The sequence below is a fragment of the Nyctibius grandis genome, chromosome 12 (assembly GCF_013368605.1).
Source record: "Nyctibius grandis isolate bNycGra1 chromosome 12, bNycGra1.pri, whole genome shotgun sequence".
Lineage (NCBI taxonomy): Eukaryota > Metazoa > Chordata > Aves > Nyctibiiformes > Nyctibiidae > Nyctibius > Nyctibius grandis.
The window spans coordinates 2,660,288-2,684,212 of NC_090669.1; the positions used below are offsets into that span (position 1 = coordinate 2,660,288).

The 23,925-nt window shown below is 60.2% G+C and overlaps 1 protein-coding gene across 1 annotated transcript in view; it reads left to right on the top strand.

Annotated features, from left to right (window-relative positions):
* Positions 1-21,949, top strand: part of VAC14 (VAC14 component of PIKFYVE complex) — a 63,255-nt gene extending 41,306 nt beyond the window's left edge. Inside the window, exons 14-19 of the mRNA XM_068411191.1 lie at positions 971-1,103; positions 16,334-16,508; positions 17,209-17,327; positions 17,894-17,973; positions 19,528-19,678; positions 21,126-21,949. Coding sequence (XP_068267292.1) covers positions 971-1,103; positions 16,334-16,508; positions 17,209-17,327; positions 17,894-17,973; positions 19,528-19,678; positions 21,126-21,288 — 821 coding nt within the window. The 3' untranslated portion in view covers positions 21,289-21,949. The remainder of the gene's footprint in view (positions 1-970; positions 1,104-16,333; positions 16,509-17,208; positions 17,328-17,893; positions 17,974-19,527; positions 19,679-21,125) is intronic.
* Positions 21,950-23,925: the final 1,976 nt, after the last annotated feature.

Below are 23,925 nucleotides of genomic sequence, written 5' to 3' on the forward strand. Positions count from 1 at the left end.
GGCCCTGAGAGGTGCAGAGGGGGCCGCCGGCCCCTCGGCAGGGGCTGTGAGCAGGGGCTTGGCAGCTCCGGGAGCCCCGTGTGACCCGGGGGTGCAGAGCATCCCTTCGCCGTGCTGCTAGAAACCCTCTGGCCCCAAGCGAAGGAGAAAACACGAAAGAGCCTTTCCCTTCCCAAACCTTCAGCTTCTTCTGTTATAAAGAACCACTTAGTGCCATGGTCTAGTTGACATGGTGGTGTCAGGGCAATGGTTGGACTCGATGAGCCCAGAGGGCTCTTCCAACCTGGGTGATTCTGTGATTCTGTGAAAGGGGTTTTACAAACAGAGAACAAAGAAAAAAACCATTTTTTGGTACAATCTCTAAGCCTGGGGCTCTGCTGTGTTTGACCAGTACTTTATGCTAGCCCTGGGCCATGTCATATGTGACACTCGTGGACCAAGTGGCTCCTGCTCTGGGCAAATCATGTCACTGAGTATAAAGTGGTGGCCGTGCCCTGGCCCAGGGCTGAACGTGCGTGTCTGCTGCTTCGTGCACGCTGGGCTGGGGGCATCTGTGGCATGTGGGGCTGGATTAAAGACTCTGTTTTTTGGGATGAGTGTACATGTAACCGAGGAGACGGGGTGGCCTATTGATCTAGAGCCTCGGGCACCCTTCTGCTGTGAGCTACCGAGGCTGAATGGCTCTGGGAGGATCTCCCAAAAAGCCCATTTCAGCCCCGAGTGCTGCTCAGGGGCTGGGACCACCACGAGACGCTTTCCCCTGGGATGGAAGGAGCTGTGGCAGGGCTGGCTCTGCTCAGACCGAGCAGATGCAGTGTTCTACCAGGCTTGGAAATGTTCTTGTCATGCCCCAGCCCTCCTCTGCCAAGCGCTGAGACCGTATTTTGGGTGTCTGCTCTCTGATTGAGATGGCTTTGGCCAGAGGGCCCCGGCTGCTCTAACGTGCTCTCCCCTTCCCCTGCCTCCCCAGGTACGAAAGGCTTGGAGTGCTCGCCCTCCACCCCCACCATGAACTCCTACTTCTACAAGTTCATGATCAACCTGCTCAAACGCTTCAGCAGCGAACGGAAACTCCTGGAGACCAGAGGAGCCTTCATCATCAGGTCAGAGCATCCCACCAGCCTCACCAAACCCCCTCCAAGCACCCCCAGGGCAGGGTGGGCTGGGGATGACAGGGTCGAGCAGCCCGAGCTTCCTCGGAGCCAAAACCGTTCCTACGAGCCTCCCTCGCCTGCCGGTACGTGGTGTAAGAGCGAACAGGACTTGCCTTTCACGTGTCGAGGCACCATATTTCACGCTCCCATCCCTGGAGGCAAAGTAGCTCCTTATTAAATAGCCTTGTCAGAGCCCGTTTCATCAAGAAACAACAAGACCAGGCGGAGCGTGAAGACAGGTTTGTGCTCGGGCTGCCAAATCGAGTCAATTTGTTGAATTTAGGTTCAACAAGGCGCAGGGTCGGGTCCTGCACTTGGGGCACAACCACCCACTGCACCGCTACAGGCTGAGGGAGAGTGGCTGGAAAGTGCCTGGTGGGAAAGGACCTGGGGGTGTTGGTCGATGGCGGCTGGATATGAGCCAGCAGTGTGCCCAGGTGGCCAAGTAGGCCACCAGCATCCTGGATTGTACCAGCACTAGTGTGGCCAGCAGGACTAGGGCAGGGATCGTCCCCCTGTGCTCAGCACTGGTGAGGCCCCACCTCGAATCCTGGGTGCAGTTTTGGGCCCCTCACTACAAGAAAGACCTTGAGGTGCTGGAGCAAGTCCAGAGAAGGGCAACGAAGGTGGTGAAGGGTCTGGAGCACAAGTGTGATGGGGAGCAGCTGAGGGACCTGGGGGGGTTTAGCCTGGAGAAAAGGAGGCTGAGGGGAGACCTTCTCGCTCTCTACAACTGCCTGAAAGGAGGGTGTAGCGAGGGGGGGTCGGTCTCTTCTCCCAGGTAACAAGTGACAGGACGAGAGGAAACGGCCTCAAGTTGTGCCAGGGGAGGTTTAGATTGGAGATCAGGGACAATTGCTTCCCCAAAAGGGTTATCAGGCACTGGCACAGGCTGCCCAGGGCAGTGGTGGAGTCCCCATCCCTGGAGGGGTTTAAAAGCCGTGTAGATGTGGTGCTGAGGGCCATGGGTTAGTGGTGGCCTTGGCAGTGCTGGGTTAACAGTTGGGCTTGATGATCGTAAAGGTCCTTCCCAACCAAACCGGTTCTGTGATTCTATGAATCCCACCACCCGGCTTGGCGAGATGGTCACCCAGCAAAAGCCTCATCCCCTAAAGCCGCGTGTTTCAGTGCTCGGAGTTGGTAGGTTTTGCTTCAGCTTTTAAGGAACAGAGGCTGGAAAGCCGAGCGTCATGGCAGCTGGCAGGGCATCGTCCTTCATGCAATGAAACCTGGGTCAAGGGGCACCAGTTCCTCGGCTCGCTGGGAATTAATGAGCGTAACGGTCAGGGCGAGGTGCAGAAATGGGTGAGGAGGGCGCGAGATTTCCCTGCCTTGCTTCCAGGGAGGTGGCACCTAAATGAAGGTGGGGAGAGCAAGACACCCAAACCGTGGTGCTGTGGGAGGAGAGAGCTGCCTCTGCAAAGGCAGAGGGGTGCACAGGGTACTGATGGGGGGGTCCCATCCCTGCTTCTGATAGGAATCTGGAAATGGTGGGTTTAATCGTATGAGGATCTAAGAATAGGGCAGAGACAACATCCCACTCGTAGCATCCTCTCTTTTCTCCACAGTCTGCACAGCCCCTGCTTTGAGCAGCCCCGGGCAGGGCGAGCAGCCCTGTTCCTCGTTAAGGGAGCGGGGTAATTAGGGCACTAGTGAGCCGGGGCAATTTTGCCCTCCAGCTCTGGCAGGATGAGCCTTGGCTGGTGGGACCGGCTTTCCCAGCAGCCAGCCGGCGGTGCGGTGGGACCGGCTCGCAGCAGCACGGTGAGCCGGGGCTTTTCATGGTGACTCATGCCCCAAAAAATCCGGTAAAGCAAAAAAAATTAAAAAAAAAAATACATGACACTGTCCTTTGTCAAGTCACGTTGTGGCTCACGTGGGGTAGATGCAGGTCTGGAGCCAAAGCAGTGGTTCTGGGAGGGGTGAGCCATGCCCTCGGGTCCTGGCGATTAACTCTGAAACCTACTGATGGCGGTTGAAGCGCTGGCGTTAAGCACATCTCTGCTGCCTCCAGAAGAAAAGCGAGATGGGAATAGAGGAGGAAAACTTCTGACGGGGCTCTGGAAAAGCCTGATCTTTTGCCAGAGAGACCCAGCGGACGTGGGAGCCTCGCGGTGCTATTTTTAGCCGCTCGTCAAATTGAAGCCGTGTGCGCGTTCCCACGTTACAGCCCTCCCTGACCGCGAGCCAGCTCAGCTGTTTCGCACAGCGGGGTGAGAAGCCAGCTTCGTGTTTGACTTGGGAGGCGCTGGGGATGTTTAATCCTGGGCTGGAGAGCACGAGGAGGGGGGGATGCTTGAGAGACCAGGACGATGTGCGCTGAAGCGTGCCACAAGCCTTTTGCTCCCCTCATACCCATCATCTTCCCCTCCCCTCCGGGCCCGCCGCTGCCTTTGCTGCTGCCAGCCAGCCCGGGAGGAGCACAGACCTGATGATAAGTTTAAGGAAAGATTCCCAGGCAAAGGATGGAAAGGGAAAGGCGGGACAGGGGTTTTACTAAAGCCCAGCGCAGCAATTTTCCCCATCACGTTGCCAGTTCGAAGGTCCGTGAGGTCAGGCGGAGGGTCTGCGGTGAAAGGAGTTTATTTCTAAGCCAACTCAAGCTCGTTCCTGTCTGGTTGCTGACTCAGAAAGGACTTTAGTCTCTCTCCTAACGTGCCCTCGGGGTCCCGGAGGAAGAGGTTGTGGCGAGGTTTGAGCTTGCAGGAGCCCGTGGAGGTGGGAGCGTGTGATGGGTGGTCTCACCGTCAGCGACCCCGCTCCCAAGCTGGGTATCTCAGGATGATTTGCCAGAGGAGATGGGGTGGGGCTAAATAGAAACACAACCTGCCGTTAAAATAACAGGCAAACAGCTCCAAAAGCTTCTGTTCATAAGGAAAAACCCAGATCATTTCCCTTGCCCCCATCCTCTGGGCTGGAGGGTGGCACATCACCAGCACATGGTCAGTCTGCCACCCAGAGGTGCCCTTGGAGGTGCCCAGCTTGGTGAGCCGCCTTCCGCGGTGGGATGCAGCACGGCATCACCGGACCTAACCGTGGTGTGACGCCTCATCCGTGCCACCACCCAAGGAGACCCCATGGGGGCAGAGCCTACGGCCATGGTGGAGCTCACGGGCCAGGCAGAAGGGAAGCACCCAGGAAAGGGCTCTTCAAGGCTCTTCAAAGCTCCTTAGATGCCTCCCGAACACCTGTGAGAGGGACCCTCTTTGTGAAGGGATGTGCCGAGGGGGCTTCAGCGACCCAAGTCCCCCAGAGTCTCACGCTTTCCCCTCCTCTCCCCTTGAGGAACCGCAGAGGTGGCAAACCTGCTCCCGTGGGCTCTTCCAAGGATTTTTTTTTTTTGGCTTGGCATCAGTTTTGCGCACCGCAGCAGCCGGGGGTTTCCTCTGGGGGGGTCCGTCTCTCTCGCTGCCACTTGTCACTCTTTTTTTAGTAGTTATTGTGCCTTCGAAACTCTGAATTCAAAGCGGATTGAACTCTTTCGAGCCAGACGTGTTCACTCACAAAGGGTTGTGGGAGGCAGGAGCATCAGCCGTCGCTCTGCGTTACCTCTCACCTCGATGAGCAGAGCTGAGACCTTCCAGCCTTGTTGCTAATCGCGAGCTATCTGCCCTAGCTGGCACGGGGCCGTCCTGGACTCAACGGGAGCCCTTAAGCAAGAAGCAAATATTCACTGCTGGCCTCCAGACGATGGCTTGGAGCAGCAGAAAAATGCGGAGGAGCTTCCAAAGCATCACATGGCTCCTTGGAGCGGCACGGCCGTCCTCCGGGCAGGAACCCCGCGGAGGGAAAGCTGCTCGGATGGGCAGGAGGCAGCGGAGCAGCACCGAGGGTTTCAGAGAGATTTACAGGCTGGATTTAACGCTTTGCTGGGTGGTACCGGCGTTATGGGATGGGGGGATTAAGTGAGAGGCTAAGCCTTACCCCGTGGCTGCACCTTGAATACTGTGTCCAGTTCTGGCCCCGCACTTCAAGAAAGATGTTGAGGTGTTGGAGCGAGTCCAGAGGAGGGCGACCAAGCTGGTGAAGGGTCTGGAGGGTCTGACCTACGAGGAACAGCTGAGGGAGCTGGGGGTATTTAGCCTGGAGAAGAGGAGGCTCAGAGGTGACCTTATTGTAGTCTACAACTACCTGAAGGGAGGTTGTAGTGGAGTGGGAGTCGGCCTCTTCTCCTGGGCAACTAGCGATAGGACAAGAGGACACAGCCTCAAGCTTTGCCAGGGGAGGTTCAGGTTGGACATTAGGAAGCATTTCTTCTCAGCAAGGGTCATTAGCCATTGGAAGGGGCTGCCCAGGGAGGTGGTGGAGTCACCATCTCTGGAGGGGTTTAAGAAAAGACTGGACATGGCACTTAGTGCCATGGTCTAGTTGCCATGGTGGTGTCAGGGCAACGGTTGGACTCGATGATCCCAGAGGTCTCTTCCAACCTGATTGATTCTGTGTGATATTCTGTATGACATGGGTGTTGCTGCTCAGAGCACGGTTTGAGAGTAGGGCTGCCTGCCCTAGCAGCTTGCTGCCCTGTGAAGGAGCCATCTTCTCCCCCCTCGTCCCTCCCCAGCACCCTTTGTGCAGCCCCCGCGCTGTCCCTGGGGTCTGTCTAAGCTCCGGGAGCCAGTTTAGCTCACTAAGCCGAGCCTAGCACTAAAGCAGCTGGCTTTTTGCTGCTCTCTGAGACGGGGCAGCTCAGACGTTCGTGGCTGATGTACCTTGCCGGGAGGGCAAACAAACCCTCAGGGCTACAGGACATGCCAGAGTGGCAGGAGACATCCCTGTGCACACACTTTGAAGCGCAGGGCTTAACTTTTAAGCCCGGAGAGGCCGTTTTCTCGCCGAGCTGTGGCACCCTGGGGCGCGAGAGGACGCCTGAGTCAGCGCTTTGCTCCTGGGGCAGGGGCCCACGCGCAGGGGTTGTCTCAGCTTGTTTTATGGAGCTGTGAAATGAACCTCCCTGCTGCCTGGCACCTTCTCACGGGGCGTTTTCTGAGGTTAGGCTGCGTGGAAGGGGCCCTGGGGTGACTTTTCGGCGATGCACGCGGCGGGGCTTGGCCGTTTGACCGAGGATGGTCCTTGGCTTTTTTGGGGGGATGCTTGAACCCCGTCAGGGGACGGCCAGGAGGGTGGGCTGCTTCTCCATGCGCTCTGGAAGACGTAGGCTGGCTCAGAGAAGGTTATTTGGCCAGTTTATGGCGTGAGCTGGAAAATCCCAAGTCTCGTGATGGGGTTGATGGCTTGTGCAGACGGGAGGAGCTCACCTGGCTGGAAATCCTGCCTTTTCCTTGAGCTCTCCAAGTCCTGCCGGGATGATGCCAGCGCAGAGGGCAGAGCTGGGGACAAACGTGGGCACGTCACGCTGGGTGCGTGCAGGGCTTTACAGTGATGCTCTTGGCGTGGGGCTGGAGCGGCCAGTCCCCTCTTTTTGGGCAGGAGGGGACTTTTCTGTCTCTGAGAGAGGCTGGGGCTGACCGTGCAACACCCTTTTCTCCCCTAAAACCAAAATCCTCCTCTTGTCCCAAGCCTGGACGCTCTTGGGCTCCCCTGGACACGAGGTTTGCTTGGCCAAATGTCTCAATGAGCTGGAGGCTCCCAGGGCTGGGATGTGGCATGCCCTCCCGCTCCTCCTTCCTTCGAGTGTGCTGATGCCACCGTGCCCCCTTCCAGCTCCCACTGCCAAACCCGTGCCCCGAAAATCCCTCTGCCCCACCAGCGAGTGGATCAGCGCTGGGGGATGATGCGTGTCGCCTCTTCCTCTCTCCCACCCTCCGTGCCGCTGCGTCGCAGAACAAAACCTGCGTTTGTTTTTGTGAGAACCGTTCGGTTTGGGAGGGAAAAAAAAAAGGGGGGAGGGAAAAAAAAAAAACACGCAGCCCCTTTGATAAACTGTGATATGAACTCGGGTAAAATCCAAACAGCTGTGAGCGCTACAAGGGAAGCTTCTGTGTCAGGAGGCAGCGAGCCTGCGAAAATCCTCTGCTCTGCCTGCCAGGATGCTCGCTGGCCGCCTGCCCTCCTGCCTTAATGAACTGGGCGCTCGCCGTCCCCCCCCTCCCCGTGCCGTGCAGAACTGGAGAAAGCTCGCTGTTTATTTTTTTTCCACCCGTTTGCAAAGCAGAAAGCAGGGCTCCCTCCTGCCCAAGCACCCGGCCGGGCGTGGGGTGATGGAGCGGGGCGAGCATCCTAGCACCTTCCAGGGCCTGAAGGGGCTACAGGAAAGCTGGAGAGGGGCTTTTTACAAGGGCGTGGAGTGACAGGACGAGGGGGAACAGTTTTAAACTGAAAGAGGGGAGATTCAGATGAGATGTGAGGAAGAAATTCTTTGCTGTGAGGGTGGTGAGACCCTGGCCCAGGTTGCCCAGAGAAGCTGTGGCTGCCCCCTCCCTGGCAGTGTTCAAGGCCAGGTTGGATGGGGCTTGGAGCAACCTGGTCTGGTGGAAGGTGTCCCTGCCCGTGGCAGGGGGTGGGACTGGATGGGCTTTAAGGTTGCTTCCAACCCAAACCGATCTGTGATTCTGTGTGTGAAACCCCGTGGCCAGACACCCAGAGCGGTGTTTTAGTGGCGTGGGGACATCCAGGCTCTGCTTTTACGTCTCTCCCATTGCCCCAGCCGGGCACGGGCTTTGATGTGGATTTGGGGTGGGAGCTGGAAACCCCGCTGTACCTCCAAAAACCCCCAGCTCTTGAATTGCCTCTTTTACATCATGCAGTGGGCTCCACAAGCCCACGTGCCTAATGAGGTTTTAATTCCCCAAGGCTGTAGGGCAGCGTGTTCAGCTCTCCAACACTCTCCGCAGCCCCATGGAGTGGGAGCTGGATGGTGGAGTGGAGGAAAACCCAATTTCCCCCCAGGCTGGAGGTTGGATTTAGGGTTGCAACGCCCTGGGAGCCATCAGCAGCGTGACCTTTGCGATGGAGGAACCTGGCTTTCCCAAAGGATGTGCCTGTTGGGATGGCAAGAGGTCACCCCTGCCAAGTCCCCTCCTAGGGCTGGACCCTCCAGGGAAGGGACAGGAGATGCCATCCCCAGCCATGGGAGCTGGAGGAACCAAGGGAGGACCAGTCTCTGGGGCTGAGCTCGCTGTCCTAGCCGCCGAAGCTGCTCCAGGATCAGTTGTAGCTGGATTTGATGGGTTTTCCTGTTGAAAAATGGGAACCACATGTGAGCGGCAGTGCCGGAGTGGGCTGGGAGTAACGTGGGTCAGCGGCAGGGTGGAGGGGAGGAAGGGGAAGTGTGCGCAGGGGAGGAAGAGCCTCCCAAAATGGCCAAGCTCCTTCAAAGGGCAGGTCCCGGAGGGGACGTGTGCTCTGTCCCAGCGCTTTCCCTGGGACCGCAGCGGGCTGGGGAAGGGGGAGCTGGGGAAAGATGGGCTGGGTGGTGGGGAGCAGAGCCCCCAGCCCCCCTGCTCGCTAACCATCACGTTCCCCGGAGCAGGGCTTCACACGAGCAGCTTCCAAGGCGTCTCCCAACTTTTGCTTGCCCGGCCGAAGGGGTGAGGACCCTCATCGTGGCGGTTGGTGCAGGCGAGGGGGGTGGTTTTGGCTGTTAGCTGCTAAATTAACCCGTCTGATCCCATCGGTCAGGGCTTGGGACTTCTGGTGGCGTTTCCTTCTCTTGCTCTGCAAGTGTGACATCTTGCTTTGTTTGTCTTGCGGGGGGGAAAGCCAGGACAGGGAGTCTGGGAGAGGCTGAAGAATGGCGTTTTGCCCCCGTCTCTCTTACAGGGGATCTTGCCCGGGATTATCCCTGAGGCGCAGGGCATGCTCGCTTAAAAACCTCAAGGCAGGGCTGAGCGTTTTACCTTCTGCTGCTCTCATCAAGGGATTTTTTTGTTCCATTCCTGGCCGCTCTTGAGCATCCTGCAGCCCATCGCTCTCCGCCTCCTTCATCACGTGCTGCCCACCGATGGCAGGCACAAGGGGCGGGTGGGCGAGGATGCTGTGGTCTCCCTTTGCCACGGGTTTCCAGCGAAGGCAGATGCTGGAGGCTGGGTGCTGCTCACCCCAGCTCCCATCGGCGCATCCAGCCAGGCGCTTTGCTTCCAGGGTGGGACATCCCGGGATAGGACATCTTCAACTCCCTCCTGAAAGCGTGGAGCTGTGCAAAAGCCACCCTGGCTGGAGCTCCTTCCCCTTGGTGCTCCTTCCCCTTGGTGCTCCTTCCCTTCGGGGCACGAGCAAAATACAGCCAGTCGGCAAGGGAAAAGTCAGCGGTGGGTCCGAGCCGAGGTGTTGGCAGAAGAGACGAGGCAGCTTCGCCTCCCACCCCGGGGCATGCTCATCCCTGAGCCCAGCAGACGGGTCCCCACCCGTGGGATGCTGCCATCTCCTTCCAGTCCCTTTCTCCTTTCCTTCTGGAAAGCTTCACCCCCAAACACACGGTGTATTGCTGCCATGCTCCACTGCCCACCCGGTCCCTCCCCTTTCCGAGGTCTAGGGATGCCCAGCGGGACCATCTTCCCCCAAACTTACCTTCCCTCCTGGGACAAATATGACTTGTCCCTACAAGGGGGATGCAAAGGCTCCTGCACCTCTAGCACAGCAACCTGCTCCTTGGCCACGCTTTTAGGAGCAAAAGCGCTTTTATTCTTCATCTTAAAGCAAAGTGATGGGGAAGGGCGAGCACAGGGACCACGGCTCAGATCCTGATCACCCTCTCCCAGCTCTTCTTGTCACAGCTTCACGCCCGCTCCTTTAACCTATTTTATTTGCAGCGAAGGGAAATTATAGGGGGAGAAATAAGGCGCTTGTCAGTTTTCTTGAAAATTAGGCCACAGCTGTCAGGCTGAAAGGGAAGCGTACGTCTCCAAGGAAGGATCCGCTGCTGCTTTACACATCTCCACCCCTCCCCAGCCAGCCCCAACCCTTCCTCCCCTCCAAAACAAAGGGTGCTTGCCTGAAAACATCGCTGCCCAGTGGAAGTTCCCCCTCTGGGGTCAGACTCTGGAGGGCTCAGTTGGACATGGGTCGTTGCCCTCAGCTGGGGAGGTGGGCTAGAGCCAGGGTTCCTCCTCTGGCAGGCTGCTGGTGGTGGAGTTTGAGCCCTGGGCAGCAGGGCGAGACTTGCATTTGCCGTCCATTTTGCCGTCGTGTCATCAGTAGGTTTAAAAGTCAGAGAGGAAATGCCTCAGGGGGTTATTTTGTGCTTTCCTGGAGGGTTCAGAGGAGGAGAGCTGCCTTTTTTTCCAGGTGAGCCTCCTGTAGATGTTCCTACAGCATCTTTGCAGGTCATGGATGACTGCACGCGTGTGGGCAGGATAGCTTTATCCATGGGTCAGTCAGGTTTCCTCGAGGAAACTTGTGGGACACGCTGACTTGGGCAGCTGGAGGCTGGTACTGGATGTGTCTGGTGGGCTTCATCTTGGAGGAGGTGTCACATTCCTCTGTGTTACACCTCAGAGTTGGGCGGTGCCTTGGGCTGAGTGGACCATTAAGGTTCCAGATTTAGTTGTCTTTTAGCTTCTGGCCCATCCCAGAGGATATCAGCTTCTGTGCTGAAGATGAAGAAACTGAAGAAGAAGTTTGAAGAAACAACTTCTGAAGAAACTCTTCCTTCTCCTTGATACAGTCCTGTTTCCCCCTCCTGTTCGGTGTGGAGCTTTGGGTATTTCACCGATCCTATAAGAGCCCGGAGGTGCTGGATATCTGCTTTATAAACTGAAGGTGACCTCTTCAAAGGGTGCTCTTTTCCAGGCAGCCACTGTCCAGTGTGGACACCAGGTGTGGTGTCCGAGGGGAGCATCATGAGGAGCAGAAGCCAAGGGCTGAGACTCTGCAGGACCAAGATGCTGAAGCTGGTCTGAAATAAGGTGCCGTGCTCCTCTCGGGGATCCCCCTCTGTTTCTCTGAGGTCCCTGGGGATCCCTGGGGAGCACCTTATGGCTGAGACGGCCCCATCCCATCACCGTGCTGGCACCACGGCTCCTTCAGCACGTCACACTGACAGCTTCTGCCGAGCAGATGCTCCGTGGGAGGGTTGTCTTGTTTGCAGTGAAACACTCTGCACCTTCTCCTTTTCAAGCAAAGGCATTGCAGGGCTCATCTCTGGCTTCCCGAGGTCCATGTGTGTCCTCCCGGGACCCACACATCTTCTCCCAGGATCTGCACATCGCTGGTCTGTGGCTTTCACCCAGTTTCCCCAGGAGAACTTGATAACTGTCACAAGAAACCGGGGCTGGCAAGGTTGAAAAGAGAGTTGAGGCTTTTTTGCACATTAAACTAGGGCTCCTTCAAACGCCCTCACCCTGCCTTTGATCCGATGCTCCCATTCCTGGTTGCCCTGATGTCTCAAAGAGCAGGACCTGAACGTCAGGATATCAACAAGAGTCCAAAAGCCACAAGAAGGAGGAGACGTGAGTCTTGCTTCTGCTCACGTTGCCTTCCTGGCTGGAACAGGCTCTTTGCTCACCTGGGATGAGCCGTGATGGCTCCAGGCTCCAGAGCTGGTCTTCCCAAGGACTTGTCCCAAGGACTTGTCCCAAGGGCTCTCCTCGGCTGGGTTGTACTTTACGGCTCCCCACCATAATGGTGCTCTGCTGTGTATCTCGTTCCATCTCTGTGCCTGCAAACCCATCCCTAGGAGATGGACCCCACCGGGTCTGTCTCTTGATGAGGACCTGAGCTCGTTAGGGAAATGTGCTGGCAGAGGCTTGCTTTGAGATGGGGATGGGTGGCTGGGAGAGAGGAGACTGGGGGGCAGAGGGTCCCTCCTAAACTTCCCAAACCCGTCACGATCCCTTCCATGAAACGCTGTGAATTTTGCAAGCAGGAGCTGCCACGTTGCCATGGTTTCCCTTGCCCGGAGGAGCAGCTCCGGAGCCCGGATTGAGCAAAAGAGGAGGAGAAAAAAATGGAGGATTGGGATTTTCTTCACCGCCGTGGTGGGGAAGGACGGGGGAACGGCATCCTCCTGCCTTCCCCGCTCTCTCTCCCTCTCCCCTTCCGTGCTAATTTTATCTGTGCTTCCTCTGCAAATTCCTGACGGATCCCAGCTGCTGGGCTGGGCCCGGGATGCTGCTTTTCCTGGCAGGGAGATTTCGGGGGGAGCGGGACGGGCATCGCGGGGAGCTGCAGGTCCCTGGGTCGAGCCGGGGGGGAGCGTGGTGGGAAGCCGAGGGGAAGAGGAGGGTGGGGAGGAAGGACGGAGGGGCTCTGCCCTCCTCACAGCCATGGGAGAGGCGTTGGTCCGGCCCCGTGAGCTGAAAAATGGGGCAGAGCCCCTCGGGGCATCGCTCCCCCCCCACCCCGACCTCGCTGGCTCCTTCCCCAGCTCCGGCTCTGTCCCAGTTGCTGGAAGTGGGACGAGCCGTGATCCTCTCCCTGCCGGGGCTTAATGAAGAAGCACCTGCTTAACTGAGCATGGCGGGATGGTGCTGAGCATGGCTGGGCAGTGGGGGGGGCCCTGGGAGGTCCCGGCGGAGGGGCCGGTGTCTCCAGCCGCAGCAGGGCTGGGTTTCATCTCTTTTTTTGTCTTTTAATTTTCTGGGAAACCAGACTTTTCACCCCGCTTCTCCGAGACCACCCGGCTGCCCTGTCCCCTTTGCCGCCCCCATTCCTGCTTGGGGCAGGGGACGGGGCCAAAGCGGTTAACGGGGCGAGTGGGCAGGATGGGAGCTCACAGCTCCCCGCAATGATGGGGATGTTTAGGTTAGCCGGGTTTCCAGGCGTCATCCTCGAGAGGGCTGGGAGGAACGCCAGGCAGGGCCCTTACTTGGCTGTGTGGCTCTGAAGCCACCCCATGGCTCTGCCGTCCCCTGGGCAGCGGCTCCCTGCCCTGGGGCTTTCGGCTCGGCCCCGTACGCGCCCACCCCGTCTGCCCCGACGATCGTGGGCGTGATGGGAACTGGGGGGCTCTGGTGCTTTATGGGGTGCAGCATGGGGACACGGGGGTGTGAAGCTGGCGGTGACCTTGGCTCTTCCAGCTTGCCGAGGGGTTCTTTAGGCTTGGGGAAGGGCAGGGTCCTGTGCCCACGGCTGGCTGTGACCCACGGGGTCCCTTGGGAGCCCCGCTGTGATGCAGGAAGGGGGTGTCCCCCATGGCCATGGTGCAGGCAGGCGCTGCCGCCCATCTGCCCGCAGCCACGTTCCTCGGGCTCCCTTGGAAAGGCTTCAATAACCCTTTTAATTTCAGGAGTTAAATTTTAATGGCCTAAATACGGCACTTCATTATCGCCGCTGCCTGCCTGCCGTCTGGGCGATGCTCCGCGGCTGCTGCCTCCCCGGGGGCGCTTCTTCCCCTCCTCTCCCACACCAGGAAGGTCCACGGGGGGTTGCCAGGTCCCCGTGGGCGAGGGGATGGGCGAGGGGACACACGTGTCACCCACGGGGATGGAGGGAGAGGCGTCTGGCTGGGGTGATGCTGCGGGGGGGATTAGCCGGGTCCTTCCATGGTCACGTGGAAGCACAGGCGCATGGATGGAGGGGTGAGCTGCAGCCAGCCCCAGGGTAACTGGGGGTTTGTTACAGCTGGGGGGTGTGTATTTGTGTTTATGGGGTGTATATATTGGGGGCATATAGATGTATTTAAGGGGTATATATATATATATATATATACACATATTTGTTGGATTTACGTATCTTGGAGCGATATATAGATAGATATGTATGTATTTATGGGGTGTACATACAAGGGGTCTGGATCCTGCTCGCTGTCCCCTCTGCCCTGTCCCCTTCCCCAGCCGCCCCTCCGGCATCTCGGCTGCCGCCTGCTTAGTCTGAAGCCACCTGTCCCCTGGCCGGCCCCGTCCCAGCCAGCCTCGCGTTCCCCTCGTGCCATCGAAGCCTCCCAGGGGATGGGCTCCGGGGGACCCCTCCTGTCCCCCCGGCAGCCGCCCAGGCTCAGCTGCTGGCTGCTGTCACGGAGGCCAGCAGCTGTGTGGCCGGCCAGTTGTCCCCTCCTTTGGGGACCGCTTTTGGGATGTGCCGACCAAGGGGCTTCATGGGGCCAGGGGGAGTTGGGGTCTCTGGCTGCCTCTGGGGAGGCCACTGAGCACTGGCAAAGTCATTGTGCTGGTGATTCACAGAGATCCTGGGGGCAGCATCCCCGTCAGGGGGTGACACGGAGGAGCTCCGGAGATGGCTGAATTACCCTTGGCACTCGCTGGCACCGGTTTTGGTTTGGCTGAGCTTGTTTGAGCTCTTTTCATAGCCTGGAAGGTGTAAAACACCATCCCCGAGCAGCTGGCAGCGGTGCAGGAGAGCCGGACCCTGGCTGTACCCGCACACTGGGCACTTTGCAGTTGGGGGTAAAACTATCCCGGTGTTTGTCCCTGGGGAACCCATCCCCTCTTTGGGCACCATAAATCATCCCTGGGGAACCCATCCCCTCTTTGGGCACCATAAATCATCCCTGGGGAACCCATCCCCTCTTTGGGCACTGTAGATCATCCCTGGAGAACCCATCCCCTCTTTGGGCACCATAAATCATCCCTGGAGAAGCCATCCCCTCTTTTGGGACTGTAGATCATCCCTGGAGAACCCATCCCCTCTTTGGGCACTGTAGATCATCCCTGGAGAACCCGTCCCCTCTTTGGGCACTGTAGATCATCCCTGGAGAACCCATCCCCTCTTTGGGCACCGTAGATCATCCCTGGAGAACCCGTCCCCTCTTTGGGCACTGTAAATCATCCCAGTTCACGGTCCGAGTGCCCGGCACCCGCTGCGGCACAGCTGCTGGAGGAAGCTGGGCAAGGATGGAGCGTCCAGTTATCCCCTCTTACTGGGAAAGGGTAGGATGGAGCCAGCTCACTCCTGGGCTGGGCTTGGACCTGCCCAAGGCTGAGCTTGCTTTGCCACAGCGGGCGATGCCTGGATCGGCGATGCTGAGCTATTGATTTTCTTTTGGCTCCATCAGGCTGGACTTCAAAAAGCCTCTGCCTTCGCCTTCCCTCCCTCGCTGCTTTGCTTTCCCAGCGCTCGCCCTCCTCCAGCCAGCCCTCGTCCGAGCGCCGAGAAAGCGGGGAAGCGTTTTCATCCCCATGAATGCAGCCGCTTACGTAAGAATAATTGGGATAAATGAGCTTATTTATCACAGCCCGTTCCATTTTAACGGGGTCCAGGGCGATCGCCGGGCTGGGTTATGTAAAAGCCCACACAGAGCATCTCATTGTCCAGCGGGAGCTGCCGATGGAGAGGAGCCGGGGCTGGGCGAGGAGGGGATGGGTCGCTTGGCAGAATTGGGAGGAAAAATCCATTTCTTCATTCCCCGTCCACCTCCTGCATCCCTAAAACACCAGGCTTTAGGGTATGGTCTTCAGCATCTTTCTATAGCCATATAGTCTTCCCCTGGTCCTTCCCCATGGGGACAGGGGCTGGAAACCCACCTCCTTCCTCTTCCTCACCCCAGGAGGTGAAAACGTGACCCCAGGGAGGGGTTCAGGTGTGGCTTCCAGCTCCCAGACAAACCCACTGAGCACCTAGCGAACGCCTCCCACCCAGCCAGTGATGCTTGTTTTGCCTCCTAAACCCTCCTAAGATGCCTCCAGGGAGGGGATTTGGTTGCCAGCTTAGATTATCTGGTGGGGAACGGTGCTTGGTGGGAGACGGGGGAAAGCAGAGGAGCTCTGGGGGATGCCAGCATCTCCCCCAGTGCCGACGTTCCCCATCAGCCCATGGGGGAGATGTGGGGACCTGGGGAGCATCCCAGTTTCAGGAGAAGCTGGAGAGCTGGGTGGGCTCCCCCTGGGTCTCCCCGATGCGGACACCAGAGAGCTGAGGCAGCGTTTCAGGTGTCCTCAGACAAACGCCCGAGAAGGCAGGAGGAGAAAAACAGGAAATCCCCAAATCCAAACAAATGTGGAAGAAAAAATTTTTAAAATCTGGGTTTTTGTTTTAGTTTCTGGGCTCAAACCTTGGGAATGCCTCGAGGTTTGTTAAGCAGGACATTCCTGCCGTGACCCGGCCAGGCAGATCGGTTTCGGGGAGAGCCGTGCCGGCGAGGTGCCCGGTGGAGCAGAGGCAGCTCCCAGCTTCAGCTGGAGCTCCAGAGCCCCTGGGCACCGGGTCTCCTGGGAGCCGGAGCGTGGAGGAGCTCAGGGAGCATCGGGCATGTTACCGCCCTCGCCCAGCCTCTGGTGTCCCCGTGGCTCTCATCCCTGCTCCTCTCTGCAGGAAGGGGGTGATGCTCAGGGTCTCTCATTAACCATCCTTCCTCCCCCTCCCTGGTTTCTCTCCTCTGTGATGCTCAGGCAGCTTTGTCTACTTCTGAACGCCGAAAACATCTTCCACTCCATGGCAGACATCCTGCTGCGGGAAGAGGACCTCAAGTTCGCCTCTACCATGGTGCACACCCTCAACACCATCCTGCTGACGTCCTCCGAGCTCTTCCAGCTGAGGAACCAACTGAAGGACTTGAAGACCCCGGTATGGGCAGCGGGAGGAGGTTCAGCTGCTGGGGGATATGCAATGGGGGTGGTGGGGACCTAAGAGCCACCTGGGGCCACGTCTTGCTGCTCGGTCCCTGCCTGGCAGGTCCCAGGGCTGGAGCTCAGGTGCCTGAGGTGGGCCCTTCGTTCCTCCTCTTCCCAGGAGCTGAGGGAGGGCTTGGGGGACATGCACAAGTCTTGCTTTTCTCCCCTGGGGTGGGAACAGGCTCCCTGAGCCCTCAAGCAGCTGCCACCTCCCTCCCTCCTCCCCGACACGGGCCTGGGGACAGGTGACAGCGGGAGCGGAGCCCCCCGGTCCCTCAGCTGTCCCTGCCGGGAACGTGCCCACGGGCTTTGCTGAGCAGCTGCCACCAGCACCGGCGACATCCAAGCAAGGCAGGGAGAGGGAGGAAGACTTCTCCTCCTCCTCCTGCTGAAGGCCAGTGGTGCAGTGGTGTCCCCTTGGCTGGGCCAGCCACCATCCTGCGCTGGGCACAGCACCCCAAGGGCCACCCCAAAGCCCCAGTCTTCATCTCCTGAGGCTGGCGGGCTCACGTCAGAGCCAGGCTGACTTGGTGGGTCCCCAAATGTCCCTTTGTGCCTCGGTGGCACTTGCCAGCCCGGTGGGTTGGTGTTGGGGACCCGGGGGTTCTCCATGCCACGTCCTTGCTCCCACTGGTGACCTGACTTCTCCCCAGGAAAGCCGTAACCTCTTCTGCTGCCTCTACCGGTCCTGGTGTCACAACCCCGTGACAACCGTGTCCCTCTGCTTCCTTACCCAGAACTACAAGCACGCTTATGACCTCATCCAGAAATTGTATCCTTTGGGGTTTTTCTGCGAGGCTGACGGTTGGGCTGGCCCCTGGTCCCTCTGTGGCCACCAAGGTCACCCTGCGGGCCAGCCCAGCCTCCTGCCTGCAGCCCATCATTACCGGGGCGGTGTCCCCGCGATGAGAGGGCAGGGCAGCTCCCTTCCCCTTGCATCACCCTTGTTTTGTGGTGTAAAAGGAGGAAAGCGTGCGCTGGCTGAGCCCTGACCTTCCCCTGCCCGGGCAGGGAGGCTCCTCAGCATCCTCTTCCTCTCAGGAAGACGAAGGCTTTGACCTCCTGTCCCGACGAGGAGCCTGCGGTTCCCGCTGAGCTCGTGGGCTGCCCCGCAGCAGGGTGGTTATTCTCACGTGCCGGCAAACCTGCCTCTTCCCCCATCCCTGCCCGCTCCTCCTATTTCCTTCCCTCATCCCTTGGCTGCCCCGTCGGACCTTTTCATCCCTTCTCGGAGGGTTTGGCAGAGCCGTGGCCCACGCTGGGCATCACCCTGGCGAACCATCTGCTGCTGCCAGGCCGCCTTCTTCTGAGGTGACCATCCTTAACGGCCACATCCAGCGGGGATCTGGAGGTCACCGTGGATTTCCTCACCGAGGTGGACAAGCTGGTGCAGCTCATCGAGTGCCCCATATTCACGTGTAAGGAGGAAGCCCCGCAGCGGGGAAGGGGCCGTGTGTGGTGCTTCCCCCCCCCCGTCCCCGCTCCTCCATCGCGAGCGGCAGCCGCCGCACGAATAAATAGAGCAGAAGTTATGAGACTTCTTGCCTGGGAGGTTTGCCCTGGCAGCGCGGGGAGGGGGGGACAGCTCGGTCCCCCCTGGATGTAGGTTAAGGGAGCGAGCGGTGCTGGCACCAAAGGGATGGGGGAGGGATGGGGACCGTGCTGAGCATCTCTGGGGGCTGTGGGTAGGGCAGGGATGGGGGGAGCCACGTGTGCCACCCTTGGAGACATCATGGTTGACATGGGGTGGCATCATGGGTGCTGCTGGGGCCCTAAAAAAAACCCAGAGCTGCTTCTCTCTCCAGATCCAGCCCCAGCAGTGTCCCCTGCCCCCATTGGGTGACGCAGCCAGGACCTGGCCTGGGCTCAGGGACGTGGTGGTGGGAGCTGGGATGGGGAGCGGGGGGACATGGTGGGGTGACCCATGGCCAAGGGGTGGTTCTTCTGATGGTGTTTGGCCACCTCTGGGCTCCTTCTCCGTGGAGGTGGAGCTGGGCGTTGGGGGCCCTGGGAGATGTCCCAGAAGGGACTTTGGGAGGGGACTGTATAGGTTTGGGGCTATTTGGGGGAACATTTGGGGGGATATTTGAGGGAAGAGGGTTAGAGCAGCCAGGCAGTGGAGGTGTGGGCTGGCCCTCGGTCACGCTTCCTCCCGTGGTGCCCTGTGCTTCATCCGAAGGATGACTTTCCTTCCCACCATGCGAGGTGATTTTCCACAGCCCCAAAGGATTCCTTGAGGGTTCCCCATCCTGCTCGCCTTAATCTCCAAGCCTTGGGGTGGGGGACAGATGTGCCCCCACCCATAGAGCAGCATCCCCTGACCATGGGTCCCTTTGCAGGGACATCCCAGAGGTGCTAGTGACAACCAGGAGGTGAGATGCTGGGGCAGGGACCTCTCGCCCCATCCCCTGGGTTGCCCCAGGTGGGACCTCGGTTGTCTGTAGGGCTCTGGAAGGCTCTTCCACCCCCTGAGCACCATTAGGGATGGAGCAGGAGGGTGGTTCCCCTCTTGCTGAGCAACACCGAGGTCCAACACACATACGCATCAGGGCTGAGCAGACAGGGTCCCTGGGAGGGTGTCACCCAGCCCTCCTGATGCCCCAGGCGGGGATTTCTGCTCATTCTGCAGAAGCTGAGGAGCAATCTCGTGTTGTATGTGTGTCCTCGGGCAGACAGTGTGGATGGGCTCGGGGATGAGCAGCGGCAGGGGTGGGAGGCTGGGGAGCTGCTGCCCCTTTCCCAGCTGGGGGCTGTGGTGAGGAGAGGGGCTTCTGGCCTGCGTGGGACACAAAGATGGATGAGTTAGTGGAAGGGGAGAGGCTGCTGGTGCCATGTGGGTACCCCTTGGGTCGGCTGGCAGAGGCTTACAGCCTCCTCAGGACCATCAGATGGGTTTGGAGGAACCTGCTACCGGGGCTGGAGGTGAAAATGCCTTTTACCCACCTCCCCATCCTCTTCCTCTCCTCTCCCAGATCTCCGCCTGCAGCTGCTGGACGTGAAGAACAACCCGTACCTGATCAAGGCTCTCTACGGCCTCCTCATGCTGCTGCCCCAGAGCAGCGCCTTCCAGCTCCTCTCCCACCGCCTCCAGTGCGTGCCCAACCCCGAGCTCATGCAGACGGCGTAAGTGCCACCGGGACCGAGCTCTGCTGGGGTCTGCCGGACCCCTGGCATCAGCGTCAGGGCCGGGCACACCGTGTCCTCCCCACCGCCGAGCATCCCTGGGATCCCGGGCTGCTCCTTTCACCCCCTGGGCTCCTCTGCGGCTGGTGGCTGCTCCTTGCCCCGTGGCCGGGAGCGTTGGCTCGGGGCGGGGGGGGGTTTTTTGTGTCTATATTTGGTAACCCTGGGAGGGCTGTGCCTCATCCACAGGCATTTGGCATCCGGGATGGAAAATTTCACTTGGGAGGTCGCTATGGAAACGAGCAGAGCCGGGAAGGAGGTTTATGGAAAGAGAGAGAGACACCGGCAGCCGGGGGGGATCCTAAAGGGTCTCCCCCCACCCCAAACTCAACCAGCCTTCACGGCACCCAGAAGGACCGGTTCACCCCTGGGCTGGCTGCTCCAGCCCCAGCCTGGCTTTGGGGAGCCACGAGTGATGCGGGATGGCAGCATCTCCTTGGGGATCATCCCAAATCCCAGGGGTGCTGCCCACCTGCCTCGTTAGACATCGGCTAATCGCCAGCTAACGAGCAGGAGGGGTCCATCAGAAAGCTGGGGCGACCTTTGCAAAGCTTTAGGAACAAAAAGAGCTCCCAAGATGGGCAGGGTGCTGAATTAACCCCCCCACCACCACCATCGCTCTTTGGCTTTTAACTGCTTTTATCCCACGTGGCTTCCAGCGCTGGGCTCGGACCCACAACCCAGCACTGATTTTAACATGGGGGGGGGGGGGCTGCATGTGTTTCCGTCCTCCTTTTTTTTTTTCCTCCCTCCTTTGGCCTCGACAACAGGATTTTTTTTTTTCGAGCTGTCAGACGGCCCTGAGAGTCTGATTAATTCTGACCTACATTCCTTCAAACACCCGAGCCCGCTTTCATAACAGGCCAGCCCCCAGCTGCCCCCTCCCCTGGGTTCCCATCTTGCATGGGGACAGCTCTCAGGGATGAGCACCCGCGGCCGGAGCCCCGAGGAGCCCACAAACGGGGCGCCCCGTTTGTGGGCTCCTCGGGGCTCCGGCCGCGGGTGCTCATCCCCTGGGGCTGTCCCCTCTGCCACCAGCCCAAAGGACACAGATATTTTCCACTTGCTTGTAAAACCAAGCAGGGAAACTGAGGCACGTGGCGTTGGCATCCTTTCCACATGGTCTCACTGCTTTTGGCTGGAATGGGTTGGGATAACGAGGAGCATCCATGTTGGAGGGGTTAAACCTCCTCTGTGGGGGGCCAGGGTGATGAGACAGATGAGCCTTGTCCCCTTTATCCTGTCCCAGGGCTCCGTTTCATGCATTTGGGGTGGGAAATAGGGGTTTGGGGGTGTTTTATGGAGTACTTGGTGCTGCCTGTGATGGATGCCCGGGATGTGGGCATCTGCCCCGTTCCTGCCCTCACTCTCCGCTCTCTCCCTGTAGGGACAGCACCAAACCCAGCGCTGGCTTCAAGAGAGCGACATCCTCCACCATCGACTACACGGAGCTGCTGCAACACTTCGAGAAGGTCCAAAACAAGCACCTGGAAGCGCGGCATCAGCGAGCCGGGCGGGCAGAGCAGCTGGACCGGCGAGTGGTCCTCTGAGCATCCCCCACGCGGTTGCTGGGGCAGGGACCAAGGGACACGGACCAGGGGATGGGGACAGCGGTTGGTGGCCAATGGAGGACGCGGTGGGTTTGGTGGCAGAGGGAGATGGGGGTTTTGCTCCCCGCTGTGTGTGTGCAGGTGATGGGGACCCCCCCCAGGCTTCTCCCGTGGGCGATGCGGGGACGTGGGGAAGGGTTGCAGGAGGAAAGGGCCAGGGGAAAGCGCCTCGTCTCTCGCAATAGGGTGAGGAAACTCCCCTTTGCTTTGCTAATGCCTTCCCCGTGACTGTCAGCTGAGCGCCCAGCCTCCTGCCAGCCAGACCGGGCTGGACGGGAAGACGGGAGCAAGCCCTGGCCTCCCGCCCTGGGCAACGAGCACGCGGGGGCCGCTGGCCACCTCTCGCCACCCCGGCTCCCACCCTGCGGCTCCGCGGCTGGTGGCATCTCACCCCGGGGACTCACACTCCTGTGCGTGGCACTCGGTCCCCTCCACGCACCCTCCCCGAACCCCCAGCTCTTGGCACGGGTGGTGGCACAGCCTTAACTGCCAGCCCAGGGACGCGGCGGGGTGGCGGGGACCTCCAGCACACCCCGCCCCGCACTCGATTCTTTGTTCCTACGTTAAGCTCCCCCATGATAAAATAAACGAGCGACGCAGAGCAGGGCTGTTCCTGGTAGCTGGGCTCCCCGTCCTCATGGATCCAGCCCCAAGGGGAGCCAGAAACGGGGCGAGGGCAGGGGAGGGCATGGGGCACCTCGCTCGACCCCGAAGCCCGGGGCTGGCCCAGCCCTGCCACGTTGGCTCAGCAGCAAGCAGGGCTTCTCCGCCTGCTCCTCTTCTCCAGAAGGACAAAAAAAAAAAAAACACCCATTGCCGAAATTCTTCCAGGCCACTGTCACGAAACCGCAGCGCGGTGACGGGCATTTTCCTGGCCCCGAGCAGCCGCCAGCGCTGCCTTCGCCCCATCACCGTGCTGGTTTGGGGGGTCGCATCCCCAGCACCTGATCCTGGGGAGAAGGTGGGGTTGAAGGAATTTGTGGAGTTTTTATGGCTCCTGGGCTGTTTACAGCAGAGCCGGGCTCTGGCAGCGGGTTCCCCCGAACAGCCCCGCACCGGCGCTGCTTTGGCCGGGATAAAGACATTCCTGTCATTCCCGGGAAAGGGCTTTCCAAACCCGGTCACGGCGGGTTAATTTTAACAGCCAACCCTTCAGGATGGGCGAGCGGTGGCTTCCCCAGCCCACGGACCGCTTGGGGTGCCCCGGGGGGGTCCCTGTTGCCTGTCCCCAACCCCTGCGGGGACATCGCCGGCGTGGGCCAGGGCTGCTGCTGGAGCCAGGGCTGTGCCCATGGCTCCTGCCGGGCTCACCGCTGCTGAGCGGCCTCTTTCCACGCCGAGGGACAGGGTTTATGGGGAGAAATTCCAGGTGGCTGCCGGAGCACCGAGCCGTAATCGTTTCCTTATGGGTGGCTCTTGACCAGCACCGGCCAGAGCAGCGCGGTGCCACCGGGGCAGCACCGGTGGGGCATCGGGGCTGTTTTCTGGCAGGAGGGGAAATGGGGGGGGTCAGGCTGAGCCCCTCACCCAGGCTGAGCATCATTTCACCGTGAGGTGCAGCGAGGTGCATCAGGGCTCAGCCTGGCCCCCCCCCCGAGATCCCGGGCGGCCTTGGGGTGGCTACGGGGAAGGGCTCGTCTGCTCGCAGGCTGCGCGTTTCCTACGGCTCTCGGGTAATCGGGTGCCCTGAGACATTTCAGAGCTGCCATATATAACCACCCTGGAGGGTGTTAAACTTCAGCCTGCGCCACGGGGGCTGCCCACAGCACAGCCAGGCGTGCGCCTGCCCCAGGTAAGGCAGGCGGAGGGGGTCAAACAGCCCTTGGAGAGAGGCTGAACAGAGCCCTGGCCTGGAGGCAGCAGCCCCCCCCCCACCCCAGCACCTCCAGGGATCTGGGGGGGCTGCCCCTGAGCACCCCATAGCGATCCTGCTGCTGACCCCAGGCCCAGCATCCCTGAACGCACCACAGGGCTCCCCCCCGAGCATCCCTCGGGCTTCCCCCCTCTGAGCAACCCCCAGTGCTGCCCACACATCACTGCACCAGGACCAGCGGCGCTGCCCCCCCCCGGTCCCAGCACCCCCAAGCAGCCCTCGGGGCTCCCGGTGCTGCCCCCCGACCCCTCACCGGCATCACCCAGAGCATCCCCCAGCCCCAGCCCCGACATCCCGGGGGCTGGCACTCGGATCACCCCGGCAGCTTCCCCCCACTCTGAGCAACCCCCCCCGGTGCTGCCCGCACATCGCTGCTCAGGACCAGCGGAGCTGACCCCCCTCCCCAGTCCAAGCAGCCCTCGGGGCTCCCGGTGCTGCCCCCCCGACCCCCTCCCAGCATCACCCGGAGCATCCCCGGCCCCGGGGGCTGGTGCTGGGGGTCACCCCGCCATCATCCTCCTGCCCCCCTCGGGCTTCCCCCGAGCATCCCCCCGCCCCATTCCCAGCCCCCCCCCCTCCCTCCGCCTTCCCCCGCCCCGGTCCCGCGGCGGGCGGCGCATGTGCCGCGCAGATCCCGCCCCGCTCCGCACCGCGCTCCGCACCCCGCTCCGCCCCGCCGCCAGCGGGGTGACCCCCAGGGGGGC